This window comes from Solanum pennellii, chromosome 2 (genome assembly GCF_001406875.1).
Source record: "Solanum pennellii chromosome 2, SPENNV200".
Taxonomy (NCBI): domain Eukaryota; kingdom Viridiplantae; phylum Streptophyta; class Magnoliopsida; order Solanales; family Solanaceae; genus Solanum; species Solanum pennellii.
Window position 1 is genome coordinate 25022483 of NC_028638.1, and position 16085 is coordinate 25038567.

Here is a 16085-nt window from a genome sequence, read left to right on the forward strand (position 1 = left end):
CACACACACACACACACACACATATATATATATATATATATATATATATATATATATATATATATATATATATAACTTAGAGTTTTCATTTTCATTTCAAGAATAGGGTTTTCAATTTTTTCATCCTTGCCGCTTCAGTTTTGGCATTTTTTTTTCTCTGCCTCTCTCTCTCTCTCTCTCTCTCTTTGATATGACCTCTCGCTTCGCATAGATCTCGAATGTAATGAAATTTTTTCATTTTCATCAATCTTTTCTATTCTTTTTTGAACACGCAAGTAATTTGATTGGCCTTTGAGTCTCGGGAAGAATATGTTCTTTTGAAATATAAATCTAATTAATGAGTTTTGTTTGTCTTATTACTTTTGATATTATGTCAAATGCGATGATAAATCAAATTTGTAATGATGAAAATGATACCATGTTGCGTGTGAAAATCTATTGCAAACATGGAGACTTACTTTCAATACAAACTTCATGGTCAAAGGACAATCTAGGTCGAAGATTTTGGTCTTGTCCACACTATCGTGTATGTTCATTTCTACAGTCTTGGAGACTTCAGATCTCTTTATTTTATTTTTTGTTAAAATTTAAATTTCTTTCTTTGTTGCAACTTCTTTAGATGGAGGGATCATGAAGATGTTGATATATGCCAAGTTTCATATTGGCGAACAAAATTAAGGAGTTGTAAAATGTTGATAAAAGTCAAATTAAAAGAAGTACCGAATAGGGGGTGAAGGAGAAGAAGAAGACCAAATGTTGTATCATGTGGAAGTTAATCTAGGTGTTTTTTTTCTTGTATTATTAAGCATTACCAAGAAGAATATTGTAGAGGATAGAAAATTCTTATGTAGTTGTGTACAAACATTAAAATTATCTTAGTTGTGGATATAAATAAACGTAGTTTTGCATTCCTGATCAAATGTATGTTTGTTTGACACTTTGAGGCCAATGTTCGACTGTTTTGAGACATATGTTGCTACATATGCCTAAAATGTTGCTACAGATGCCTCAAATGTTGCTACATATGGGTCTATAAAATAGCAATTGACCACAGATATGTCATTTGTTGCTACAGATGGGTGATATGTTGCCACATATGTTTCATATGTTGCTACATATGTGTGATAGGTTGACACATATGGGCATCTGTAGCAACATTTATGCCAAATGTTACCACAGACGAATCATTTGTAGCAACAGATGCCTCAAATGTTGCTACAGATGACCATTTGAGGCGAATGTTTGACCATTTGAGGGATATGTAGCAACAGATTCCACAAAGGTTACTACAGATGACCATAAAATGTTGCTACAGATGACCATTTGAGGCGAATGTTTGACCATTTGAGGGATATGTAGCAACAGATTCCACAAAGGTTACTACAGATGACCATAAAATGTTGCTACAGATGACCATTTGAGGCGAATGTTTGACCATTTGAGGGATATGTAGCAACAGATTCCTCAAAGGTTACTACAGATGGCCATAAAATATTTCTACAGATGACCATTTGAGGCGAATGTTTGACCATTTGAGGGATATGTAGCAACGGATACCTCAAATGTTGCTACAGATGACCATAAAATGTTGCTACAAAGGATCATTTGAGGAGAATGTTTGACCATTTCGGGATTGTTGCTACAGATGCATCAAATGTTGTTATAGATGTGTCAAATGTTGTTACATATGCCTCAAATGTTGCTACAGATGACCATTGAGGTGAATGTTTGACCATTTGAGGGATATGTTGCTACATATGGGTCAAATGTTGCTACAAATGACTCAAATGTTGCTACAGATGACCATTTGAGGTGAATGTTTGACCATTTGAGGGATGTGTTGCTACAGATGCCTCAAATGTTGCTATAGATGACCATTATGTAGCAATGTTGCTACATTTGAAGCGTATGTTGCTACATATGAGACATATGTTGCTACAGATGCCTCAAATGTTGCTACATATGAGCCATATCCACATCACATACTATTTATGTATTTGATCTATATATAAAATAAAATAAAACAACATAATTGATAAAATAAAACATTGTCTTTAATTACAAACACATTGCCTTTAAGGCTTTAAGCTTCGAGATATTATCCCATAAGCCCAAACATATTGCATTTGTTCAACTAAATTGTCACAGAACAGGGTTTTGGGAGGTTGAATATATGTCCCGCTAACCAAATGCTCAATGAATGCAAGGTAATATGACCCCCGCACGCCGCTCCAGATTCATTTTTTACCATGGGATCCATTCGACCTATAAATTCCCATGGTTCATTGAGAAACTTTTCTGGAAAATGTTCCATTATTCCACTCTGCTTCAACAATTTAGGTAGTAACTCAAAGACAGGTTATATATCTGTCAAAAACTTGGCATGTTCTGTAAGCATCAGCTGGTTGTCATAAACGTTCATGCGACCCTCGTGCAAGAGATTTTCGAGAGTCACAAAATGGTATAGTCCATGTTCATGACTGTCAAAATTCTTTTTGCATCAATCCAATCCATGCCTCCAGGATATGGCCTAATGCTCCTGACATAGTCAAACATATCTTCATTCCATACAAAATCATCTACTAAATTTTAATGCTTCTGCCACCAACAATTGTTGCCTCATTGCTCAATTCATTATATCTTTTTTGGAAGTTGGTATAGAAGTTGAGATCCAAGATTCTATCTCTGGGATCATAGTAATCTAATTATGTCTCATGCCTCTGTCGCATGAGGTTAAGAATTTCGTCAATATACTGAAATAAAAATTAACATTAAAGAGTAAAGAAGAGTAGTCATTGAAAAGATAAAAGAAACACTCATTATAAATTGAAGGATTACCCAGTCTTCCCACCAAACTTTTATGCTTGTCATGTTCCTGAAATCTTCTCCTGTAAAAACATGCATGCCGTATTCTATTTGAATATCCTTTGTACTTGTCAGAATCAACACTTTGGTTCTTTCTGCTACAGTCGCACGCTTATAAATATTGAACTTTTTATACTCCTTCACTTCCTCTATTACGGCCCTTGACAATTCTACAAACATCTTCTTCTTCATATTGCCTTGGCAAATAATTCTTTCCTCCTCTTGGCCTGTGGAGTATATGGATGCCGAACATTCTTTGATAGAATGCCTTGACCCTCCTCTTGCTTTAAATTCAATGACAGCTTGACTCAATGTTTGAAGATACATCATAGAATCTTCATCATGTTTCTTGCACTTCTCACAGAGAAAGCCACAACATCTTCTACAAGAGGTAGCCCCTTGGTCTTGTCCAGCACCCACACCAACACCAACATCAACACCAACACCAACACCAGCACCAACACCAACACTAGCACCAACACCAACACTAACACCATAAAAAACAACTACTTCATTAACAACTATATCTTATATCTTTTGATGGTTATTACTCCAGCCAACTACATTTTAACTCTATCCACAACAGGATAAAAAATAGTTTCAATCAACCCTAGAGTAATTAGATATGACATTTGCAATTCCTCTTCTGTTGGGGTAATCTATGGATGCACAACCTAAAATTATAAAAATGAGTCATCAGTAAGAATATTTGGGTCATATGTTGCCACAGAATTGTCATTTGTTGCTACAGATGGGTGGTATGTTGCCACATATGTGTAACATGTTGCCACATATGTATCACATGTTGCCACAAATGAATCATCTGTAGCAATATTTGTGTCACTTGTTGCCACAAATGAATCATTTGTAGCAATATTTGTGTCACATGTTGCAACAGACGAATCATCTATAGCAATATTTGTGTCACATATCGCAACAGATGAATCATCTGTAGCAATATAAGAGTCATCTGTAGCAACATAAGAGTGTAATATACTAATAATAACTTACTGCATCAAGAGGAGGGTTAAAATGATCTGGAGTATGCCCATCTTTGGTAGTTTTTGTTCTTGATCTTAACCAACTCAATATCCTTGGAGATGATCTCTGTTCTTCTGTAATTACTTGATGGGTCAAATAAGGAATGACTTCAAATGCCCAAGCCTGTAAAAAAAGGAAAATATGTCACTAATCAAATGTTGAATTGCTTAATATAATGTAAAAATATTAAGAACATTTAGTTTTACCATGAAAGCCCATGGAAAGCCAAATAAGTTACTGGTCTTTTCTCCTAAAGGTTTCAACAAATATTTGAGAGTTAATTCAAATCTCTCATGATCCCAATGGGTAGTTGTTGAAAGCCTCAATATCCTGACAGAAATTCACCAATTTAAATTGTATGTTGTTGTTGAGATCCCTCGGCAAAAGTATATTATGTGTAAACCAAAGTAAGCACAATGATTCCTTATGCTTCCTTGGTGTATCCTCGTGTTCAAAAAAATTTACTAAGTCAGTATTTTTGAATCTTTTGCCAACAAGGGACATCAAGTCCTACTCCTCAGTTGGCAGTGATTGTTGTCCTGGTTCTGCTACTTCTTTTACTCATTTATTTCTTCTTTGTGGTTCTTTTTTGACAATGTATTCAGGGACGGGCTCAAGAGGAGGATAACATTTTAACCCTGTAACTATGACAAACTCTCGTTTGCTAAAGAAAACTGGCATTAATTACAATCTCATCCTCTTTTTGGGATTTTCATAAATGAACCTTCTTTTTAGAAGTTCATACACAATGGTCATTTGAAAACGTGGAGTTGTATCGATGGGTAAATCAAGAAAATGACTGAAATAACTATTTCTGAAAAAATTTTCAAATGATTTCTCTTAAGGATATCCCTGAATTCGATGAAAGGTTTTCCCAGGACTGACCTAATAATGCTATCCCCATTAGCATTATGCTGCAGATGCACAGGGAAAGTGTCTGTATTGATGATTTTAGTCTCATCATCACCAGTAGCATTGAAAACTTCATTAAGTTCTTGTTCTTCTTCAACTTTATTTATTTTTTCTTCTTGTGCCTCATCTAGTTCTCTATTAACTACTTCTATATTTTTCCCTTGTTATTCCTCAACTTCATTTATTTTTTCTTCTTGTGGCTCAACTACTTCTCTATTAACTACTTCTATATCTTTCCCTTGTTCTCCCTCAACTTCTTTTTGTTTTTCCTCTTCTTCCTCCACTATTTCTCTTTCTTCATATTCTTTTTGAGAAAATTCTAGTTCAACTTGAGAAGAAGAAACTGCTTCAGATGCAAGATCTTCTAAAAGAGTGGCATTTTCATTTCTCTTCCTAGAAATTTTAGACCTAGCCTTCTTCTGCATCTTTGTTGTGCCAGATATATCAAGTTTTCTTTTGATAGGAGTCATTATATTTGTATCTTTAACCACAAAAATAAAATATTTGAGTGTCACACATAAGCTACAAATAAAGCTTTTTGAAATACACAACACAATATACAACAGACAAACAAACAAACCACAAAATCCTCCCTAAACAATATACAACGTACTACAATGAAGTTTTTTGAAATTAAGAAGTATTTCAAAAAATAACAATTACAGAACCAACCAAAAAAGTGATAAAAACCACTCAAAGCAGGGCAAATAAGTAAGCATATAAGCACATGCATTTCAAACCCTAATTAAATATTACCTGAGAAGATATATAAACAATAAACTAGAAATGATGAGGACAACAACAACTTGTTGTACAAGAGGATCGCAACAGATTACCACGAATGTTTTAGAAAACATCGCAAGAACAATGATTTGTGAAGGAAGGAATAATGGAACAATAGATTAGAAAACTAAAATCAGTATAAATAAATAAAATTTGGAATATGAAATGACTTTAATAGAAGAGAGGAGAGAGAGAGAGAGAGAGAGATGAGAGAGAATGAAAATGAAAATTAAAGTCGTTTTAATTTTTCTTGAATTATGACAATACAAATTCTGGCATATGTTGCCACATATATACTTTCTGTTGGGCACATATGTTATATATATATTATAATGTTGCCACATATTTCATTTCTGTGACATATCTTACCACATATCTCTTTTCTGTGTTATATGTTGCCACATGACCCTTTTCTGTTGGTACACATGCATACAGGCGATGATTAATATTATCATGAAAACAATTGAAATTACTTTTATAGGAGAGAGGAGAGAGGAAAAATGAAAGGACAGTTATATTAAAGTCGTTCATTATTTCTTTTAATTTTGACAATTCAAATAATGACATATGTCGCCACATATATACGTTCTATTGCGTCACGTACCACCTTTTCTGTGACATGTTGTATAGTATAATATTGCCACGTATATCCTTTCTGTGACATATATTACCACATATCACCTTTCTGTGAAATATGTTGCCACATGTATCCTTTCTGTTTGTACACGTGTAGATAATTATCTGGTGTTTTTTACAACAGAAGTTATATATGTTGTCACAAACACCATCTTTGATCCTTTCCATCATAACATTTGTTCCAACAAAATCGAAATAATCCTAAAATTCATTTATATTAATACTTCCCAATTGTTTTATACAACTTATCAACAAAAAGGTAATTCACAATGATATACATAACCTTCTATCTAATCAATGGTGGTAACAACAACATTTTCATCGATCTTTGCCTTTTTAGGTCTAGGCCTCTGTGGGTCTTCATTGTCACTAACATAGTCATTCCGAGCATTTAAAATTTCATAATTCCATAAGAGTGAAGCATATCTCATGCGAAGGGTGTCAGCACTAATTCCACAAGATGGTACTTTTAATCCATCACTCAAAAACTCAGTGTATGTAACAACAAAAAGTCCACAATCTCTGCATGGTATATCATCAATCAGAAAATATAATAACATCACATTTTTCGATAGTCGTATGACAAAAAAATAATGTGATACTTACAGACTACTATTTTCTTGTTGGGCAACACCAGTAACATGTTTGATTTCGATATGAGTGAGATTTGTTCTTTCCTTGGTAACATTCGAGAATTGATCGGTTGGTTCGCTCTTTTTGCTCAAAAAATCCACTTAACTCAAAGGTACTTTGGCAACATTGTTGACAACTTTTGAAGCTCGGAGGACAATTTTCTATGTGACCTAGATGAGGACATAAAATCATACACTTTTATGCATCGTTACTTCAATGCAACGACTATCAAGACCGAATGAAATTCCCCATTACTATTTACAAGGACATAAACATCATCTGTCAAGTGCCAAGGCAGTCCACAAGGTATAACAAACCCTTTCATTATGCCAACAATTTTATCCTCATATTCACTAGCATTGTCAATGTATGTCTTGAAAAAACAACTAGTGGTGGTATATCGATATTTAGAATGAATTTGTTGCTTCGACTTCTCACGCAAATAGTAAAATAAGACATCATACTTCACACATGCATCAAACAAGTGTATCTCTGTTGTATCAATTAATTGTATATATTCATGTACTAAACAATACATAAAAGTAAGCATGGATTTACCTTATCATTTCGACACTTATTGGGTTGAGACATTACATAGAATCAGTCCTTATTTTTTTGAAAATGCAACTACAAAATCAAGTTGGTCAAACTCAAGTTTTGAGCAATTGGCTAAGTAGTGATCGTCCTTGTTTCCTTTGCAATTGTGTAATCATTATAAATAACTATTTAGTGAACAACAAGAAGAAATACTAATAATAGTTGAACGACCTTACTTACTTTTTTGCATGATGCTTGTAAAGACCCTCGTTTAGTCATTGCGAGAAGGATGACATTAGTTCAGTTGGACCCTCACCGTCAATGTTAAAACCTTCAAATGAATATTGTCGCTTCACATCACAACTCACAACTTCGACTTTCTTCCCTTTCTTTTTCGCTTTCGCTTTTTCTTTCTGCTTCACTTTTTCCTTCTCCATCTCCTTCTTTTGCCTTCTTCTCCTTCTCCTTCTCCTTCTCCTCCTTTGCCTTCTTCTCCTTCTCCTTCTCCTCCTTTGCCTTCTTCTTTTTCTCCTCATTTGCCTTCTTCTCCTTTTCTTTCTTCTCACTAATTATAGAAAGTGTTTGGGAAATATATTTTTTCAACCTCTTACACTTCAAAGGCTGTAAAATTTTCTTGGATCTTTGTAAATCAATATTATGACACATTTCCTTAAATACATTAGTGAATTTTTTAACACAACTAATAAAATAATCATGTTGCTGCTCACATTATTTGCATAGACAAAAAGAGCATTTGATGTTAGATCATGAAGCAACACCAATAAAAGATTGACTTGTTGTCATGGATGAAGCTTCTTGTATCATTTCATCTACAAGGTAAACAAAAAAAGATTGAGATTTTACAATTCATTATAAAATAATAATAACAGTATGTTGCCACAGATGGATAGTCTGTTGCCATAAATTAACATTATGTTGCCACATATGTACCTACTATTACAACACATAAAATTTCTGTTGCCATATATGTTGCAACAGATGAATCATATGTTGACACAAATATACCTATTGTTGCCACAAATGAATTTTTGTTGCCACAAATGAATTCTAAGTTGCCACATATGAATCTTATATTGTCACAGATGACCATTTTGTTGGCCGAAAGTGAGATGTTACAAAATATGATGACTGTTGGAATATGCACCAACAAACGACTTTTCACTGAATGTTGACAATACATATACATTTCTTCAAAGTGAGGATTTTTTGAGTTGGTTGATTTTCTTTCAAAAATAATAAATAATAGACACCATTAAGTCGATTATTCAATTTTTACATCTATAAAACGTTTTATTGTTCATTAATCTAAGAAAAAACTTTAAAAATTGTAAAATATTTCAAAAAATAACTTACCCATTTTTTGTAGAACACAATTTCAGTTCAGAATGATAAGAGAGTAACGACTGGAGAGAAGGAGAAATATAATGAAGATAAAGATAATCAGTCGAAGAAAAAGATAATGGAGGAGAGAGACGGATTTTCGAATTTCTAAAGAAAAAGAAGAACTCCCTAAAAGAGAAGAGAGAGGAAGAAGAAAATGAAAAGATTTTGGATTGAATTATAAAAATATGCTTTTTTATATTTTATAAAAAATTAGAAAGTTTTAAAAATATTAATTTGATTCCATATTTACTTAATTTTGAAGAGATTTGAGCTGTTGGTACCACAAACAAAACAAGACTTAACACCTCTCCCTTAATTTTCTCGAGTTTGATAGAATTCAAGGATTGAATTGATAAAACAATTTTACATTTGGCGTAAATTGAATTGAAAAGCATAATTATCCGCCGGAAGGCGGTGGATCTGAAGGTGAGAAGTAAACGTGAAGAAGGAAGATGGAGAACGAGCATAGAGTGGAGAAGAACAATGGCAACGAGATAAAGAGTTTGCTAGCGTTGAAATCCATATTCTCTTTCAACGGAAAAAAGCGAAACGGTGACAGTGAAGGTGGCAATGATGCACCGGCTTACAACCCTTTACCTTTTCTATCTTCACTCGCTAATTCTGTTGTCTCTCGTTCTTGCAAGTAAATTTCTTTTCATTCCATCTTTAAATATTACTATTATTTTGGTGTCTTATTGTCACTGCACTTGTTGAATGACTGGAGATTAAGGAGAGGAAGTTGAGGAGGTTCATATCCATATAATGCTTGCTTGAATAGGAGTGCTTGGGTTTAGACAATACCATGGCTCTCAAGTACCCTTGAACACATCTATTCAATAGGTTGATTGGACACGGTTGAGACTTGAGTCACTGATTCCTCGAGTAAATGTTCGACTAGTGAACACCTTATCCTTGTCTGATACCAGAGTGTAGAAAATTCATGTAAGTTTTAATCTCCCCGAGCAATAACTCTGCTACTTGCACAGCTGTAAATGGAAAGGAAGTGCCTATACTTGTAAATTTATTAATAACCACTAATATGACATCTCCATCTTGTGACTTGGGTAAACCTTCTACGAGCTTGTGAATGAAGTTTTAGAGGTCTGCCACAATTTCTATTTGCTTCTTTTGTTCATCTTTTTTCATGGCTGGCTTATAAAATAGATGTGTAATCTCTTCAAAACTGTCCTCCAAGGGCGTATGTTTGCAGGGTCTATAATTTGTTACCTTCTGCTGGGGTTTTCCCTATGTATATCTTGCCCTTATATCTCAGCACTCCTTGTGACCAGATATACTGAGAATTGGCTCCTTAGTTGACTACAACTGCTGCTATAATACTTCCAACCTTATCATTCCCTTCATAAATCTTTTCCACCTCCTATACATGTAGGAGAACACCATAGATTGCATAAGTTTCTCCTTGGTCCTTGGGTGTCCTGAATAGTGCATCAGCCACCCTATTTTCAGAACCATTCCCATATTGGATTTCATAATTTTGACCAATTAATTTAGTTTGGTCTTTTTGCTGAATGACTGTAGTTACCTTCTGCTCAAGTATTTAAAACTGAAATGGTCACTCTTAATGATGAAATGTCTGCCTTGAATGTACTCAATGTAGTGCTTCCATCTGTCTATGGCTGCTATTATTTCCAGTTGTTCCTTCTCATACATTGGCTCCTATATGTCTTGGAGCTAGGGGCTTGCTGTAGTAAGCAGTAGTCTGTTTTCTTCAGTTAGTACTGTTCCAATTCTCTGGTGGCTAGCATTAGGTGAGCTAACAAAACCTGGCTTTTCCTCTGTATCTTTACCATTGGTTTAGCTGTGATCTGATTTAGCATTTCCATTCCTGTATCTCCATTATGCTCCACCAATTTCCCTAAATGTTTGACTATGATCTTATAGTTATCATAACTGCACAGTGTCTTCTGATCCCCTCCAAGAACCACGTGACAACCTTCATTTTCAGCAGTCTAAATTCTTCAAGGAACTCTATCCTTTTTGCATTCTACTATGACATTTGCACGACTTTGATGACCTAACATTTGATTTCCATCGGCTACTGTTACTCTCAAGGGAATCTTCTCTAATTATTCAGTCACAAGCTCCTTCACAGTTTGGTAGTATAGGGTGTTGTAATAGCTTCCTCAATCCACAAAACCTTGAGTGATAAGACTTAGGTTAGTTGAAAAAAAAAAGAAAAAAATAACGTGCATCCTTTTGTTCAGCCTCATAATCTTCATAACTACTTGGAGCACAATTAAAAATATGGTAATCTTCATATGTTCTTAAATTCTTAAATCCTTTACTAGTGTCCTTGACTGGAGTAATTATCCCCTTGTGCAACCACTTGTTTTTTCTCATCCACAACGATCATTACCTTCTCCTGTTCTTTGCCACTGCTTGTGATAAAATGAAGTTTCTATATCTGAGTTCTTCCTTGAGACGACCAGCAAAACATGTTAAAAGGAAATCTTCTGAAATGGTTGAGTTCCTCATAAGAAGTGATTTGGCATACATTGATATATAACTTTCACCTTCTCAGTCACATTCGAGGTTCGCTACCATCAAACATTGGAAACAGAAAATTAGGTGAATGCTACCTTTGAAACCCATCGTATTAACTCCTCCAGGATGTGAGATCCTAGGCCATAGAAGTTTGTCATCACCCCTGCTGGTTCACTCATTCTTTATGGATGCCTTCCCACCAGAGTGGCCAATCATCATACTTAGATGTTCAAACATTCGTATAGTTGAGTTTTGGAACTTCTCCATTTGTTTGGCTTTATTGGATAGCTTAGAGTTCAATATTCATTGTTCTTATCTGTCCCTTTGAATCTCGCTCGTGTATCACCCATGACTGCTTGCATCTTCCTATCTAGCTGCCGATAGTTCTCATCCGCCTGTTTGGTTCTCGTTGATTCTGCTCCAGTCATTTCCGCCACTAGTCAAGTTCAGGTTGGTCGCGCACATACTGAAAGTATTGGGCTTATCAAATTGAACTCCAGATGTTTTAGGTTCCTTTTAAATTTTGCTATAGGATTAAAGATCTTCCTGCGACTCTCAAAAATTGTAAGTAGGGACCTGTAATTTGTCATGGCAGGTTCTGGTTTTTGTTTTGGAATAGAATACAAGTTGTTACCTCCTCAAAAAAAAAATTGAGTTCTAAATTTATCAACTCGGCTGGATTTATCAATCAAATTGGAAATTACTGGAGAATTGAAATGCACCACAATATAGTCTCACAATTCACAGCTGAAACCAGTTCAAAACTTGCCGATGAAACTAGAAAGGGCCATAGTCTCTGAAATTGTGCCTATCCATGACCAGCATAGTTGTTGTTATCTGAAGAACATAATTTGGTAGGAAAGATAAAAAAACGATGAGAAAAAATGTAGAGGAAAAGAGAAGAACCAGATAGAGAGAAGTCCATTGGAAAGGAACGAAAGTAGCCAGATTTGACACACCACATACCTTTGCAGGAAAATCCTAGCCGTCCACTTCATTTATTTAACCAGTGTTTGGATTTTGTATTACTGTTAAAACTAAAACTGAATACCCTCTAAATGACATCACTTCATTATTTATGTCCCTCCTTTTCTCTTTTCTAAACCAGGTCATTACTGAGAGTGAGAGTGATGAAAACTTTTTGTCTCCTCCAGAATTCATAAGAAGTTCAGTTAGTCTTTTAGGTACTATCTTGTGCCTCAATCAAACCTATGAAGAATAAATTTTACATTTTGTTGATTGGAAGGAATCTTATATGCTGGAAATATTTTCTTGCATATTGTCCTCTGGTTACTTATAGAGACTCTTGCAATTTGAGGGAGGGATTTGACCCTAATTATTTGCACCTTATTCGATATGCCAAAGAAAATTTGGAATTGACGTACTTTGGATTCGACATGCAAACCCAAACAAATTTAATTTCAACCTTGTCTTGGGTTCATTTCAATGAAACTTGAAAACATGTCATTTGAATTTACTTGAGGATAGCTGGCACGGGATTAAAATGCCTATATGCAAGCATGTTAGATATCTAAGCTCAATGTTTTTAGAGAATGTATGATAGATGAAGATGTAACACAGAGAATTAAAATATGATGATTGAACTAGATGAGTGCTACGGGAATGTTGTATGATACAACGGTACATACCAAGTGAATGGAAAGAAAACACAATAATATTGTATGATACAACGGTACATACCAAGTGAATGCAAAGAATATACAATGGTTGCTAGGCTAACCATGTTATAAGAGAGTGATTATTGAGATTTTAAGGCCCAACATATCTACAAGGCGAGTTCCAACGGAAGAAAAATGCTACGATGGATGATAGATCTGTGGTTATACAAGGTTAATTAATATCAGAACAGATCACATCCAATAGAAGGCAAGTAGCACACGTAGAGGATGAAGTGATAGAAGACAATTGAGATAATTTCATCATGTCTTATGTTAATTGAAGATGTTGATAAAAGACAGGTATATCTAAATCATATGAAAGGAAGTTGTGTCAAAATAACCTAAAATCTCTCACAGTACATACAAACTTTTCTTTTTTGATGACAAGGAAAACCCGCATCCGTTACCCTCTGCGTGCGCACATGGTAAAACCCCCGCTCCTATGCAATAGCTCGCAAACCACAGAGGAGAGGTAAACTCGCACTAGGCAAGCCCGGTGCGACGAGCTCGACCCAGAAGGCAAACCCTTTGCTTTCGCTAGCAAGGGATTTCGAACTTGAGACCTCCAACATGGAAGTCCCAAACCCTAACCATTGGGCCACCCCGAAGGGTTCACAGTACATGCGAACTTAGAGAAAACTAAAACACAATGTATGTAAAGGATCTACACATGCAACCCCCACAAGATGGATTAAGTCTTAATGAGATGAGGTTCAATGTTTGTTAGGATTTTTCTTTAATATGTCTGGGGTGTCCATAGAAATTATGTAGAATTGCTAGTGTTAAAGAACCTCATGTAACTGATTATAGGTATGAAATAGATACAACAAGAAATGATCTAACCAATTCTCAAAATTAAAAATAGATACAACAAGAAATGGATTGAGAATTCATGTAGCAGTCACCAATCTCAAGTAGATTAAAATGAGGTGGTATTTTTTTCTCATTTCTAATATCTGAATGATGTATCAAAAATCTCTGGTTTTTGGTCAGCTAGCTGTGCTTTGTGGTTTAAATGATCAAACATACTATTATATAAGGACATTATTCATTAATGATGTTTGTCTGTAACGTGATCTCATTGTTATTGAAATTTAAGATCATCCTTAACATATAGGATGCTAGAGAACATCTGCCTCTTAATCTTCTTTCTTGATGATTGATTAGAGTTGGCGATTTTTCTTGGTTTCATGTTCTCTATGTCACTTTCTAGGGTCCTAATGTCTCTTGAATAGTGTCAACTGTACTGGATAGTGAGATAAATGTTTTGTATCCACATTTTATCTATTACTTCTATCTTGCAAATTTGTTTGGTAATATGCTGTCTTCTTTCAAAGGAAGTTCTTTTTAATAAATCTTAGAATTTAAATTAGTAATCTTCTAGACCTTAACCATTTTATCTTATCATAAATATACATATACCAATTTTATCTTCTTGTGAATATACAAATTTTTTTTGCTAAGAAGTTTGGTGCGTGTAGATCTTAGAGATCTACATTCAACTCTAAACTTGGATGTAATTTTGTATAGCAACCAAGCAGTGTGAGCGAGATACCAAACAGTATCTTACCTACAAGCAAAACGAGAAATCTGTCATTGTTCTTCCCTTGGAGCTTAGATATTAATGTAGAAAAATTGAGCACTCGAAGAATTGACAATTTAAGGTGTTGTAGTGCCTTCTTTTCTTAGTGCCTTCTTTTCTTAAAAGGTGTTGGCTAAAAGACATAAAATTCCTGTCTACTAACTTCAGCAGATTTGTTCAATTACTATGAAGGTATAGCTGGTCCTTCTAATATAAAAGTGTCCAGATCATCTTTGTTATCTACCTTCTGCTGGGAGAGAGCATGCTTGGTGCATGTTTTCTGCAGTACTCTTATATCTGTGGCTACCATTTACTATAAGTTTTAGTAAAGCCAGAGATGGATAGGAAATAACATTTTTTTTTCATCAGTTAGGACAATAACTTTTCCACTAAAGCATTTGTTTCGCAAGGTTAGTATCTACTAACCTTTCGATTCAAGGCCACAACATAATTCGATCAATCTCTGTCTGTACTCTTCTGGATTGTGTGTTGATAATTATTATATTGGTATATAATTTTATTACTATACCAGTATACCAACACTAAGGTAGTGCTTTCAGAATTACATTAAGGGTCTGTTTGGAAAGCCACCAGGTGATTGAAATTGGTGGTAATAATTACCAGCCTAGTAATTACACAACTCCATAATTACTTTGACCTATTAGTTTGGCAGATGGTAATGGTAATTACAAGTGTCCTATTTGGTCGCACAGGTGTAATCATAAGGTTATATTGAATCTTAAAAATAAAAATTAATTATCTAAAATAAAATATTTTTTTTTGACAAATACGAGACCTTATAAATGATATTGAATTAATGATTTAAGATATCTATATTATCTTTTAAGAATATATTAATCAACAACATATGTTCGTATAACTAATATTATAAAAAAATAATTGATTTATTTTTCAAATAGTATATATTATAATAAAAATACAAGGTTTATAATGAACATGATAAATACATGTTTACAAAGAGAAAACACATAAAATCTCCCCGAACTTGGCAGGTCAACTTACTTTAGCACTTTAAATTTACATATAATTATTTACCCCCGTAATCTTATTTGAAATGATTTTAATATCACCTTATGATTATAACACCAGTCTCACAGTGGCAAGTGCATCTCACACGCGCCATGTCATAGACAAATCAGCGCCACGTCAATGCTACATTGATGCCACCTTGAAAATTATTTAAATTTATTTTTTTTAGTTCTTCCTTTGTTTCTTTTTATTTATCAATAATTCTAAAAAGGAAAAAAATTAGGAAAAATGAGGACTAATCTAACATTAAAAATTAATTCAAGTTTATCACCATTAATATAAACACTGCCATAAATAGTGATGTTAAAGCAACAATTTTCAACACTAACAATCTTCTATTTTCAATTCTAAAAATTAGTGATCAATTTTGATTCAGATCTTGAAAAAAAGAAGACCCTCTTCTTGAAATTGAAATTGATATGAGTGAAAGATTAGAAGTAAATAAAAAGATGGTGTGT

The 16085-nt window shown here is 34.2% G+C and overlaps 1 protein-coding gene across 4 annotated transcripts in view; it reads left to right on the forward strand.

Annotated features, from left to right (window-relative positions):
• Nucleotides 1–9063: 9063 nt before the first annotated feature.
• The window catches only part of LOC107011517, a 30774-nt gene continuing 23752 nt past the window's right edge, over nucleotides 9064–16085 (forward strand). For 2 of the 4 annotated variants that reach the window (XM_015211048.2, XM_015211049.2), the window contains exon 1: nucleotides 9064–9454. In XM_015211048.2, the coding sequence (XP_015066534.1) occupies nucleotides 9264–9454 (191 nt within the window). In that variant the 5' untranslated portion in view covers nucleotides 9064–9263. The remainder of the gene's footprint in view (nucleotides 9455–16085) is intronic. The other 2 variants (XM_027914613.1, XM_027914612.1) reach the window with 1 other exon arrangement.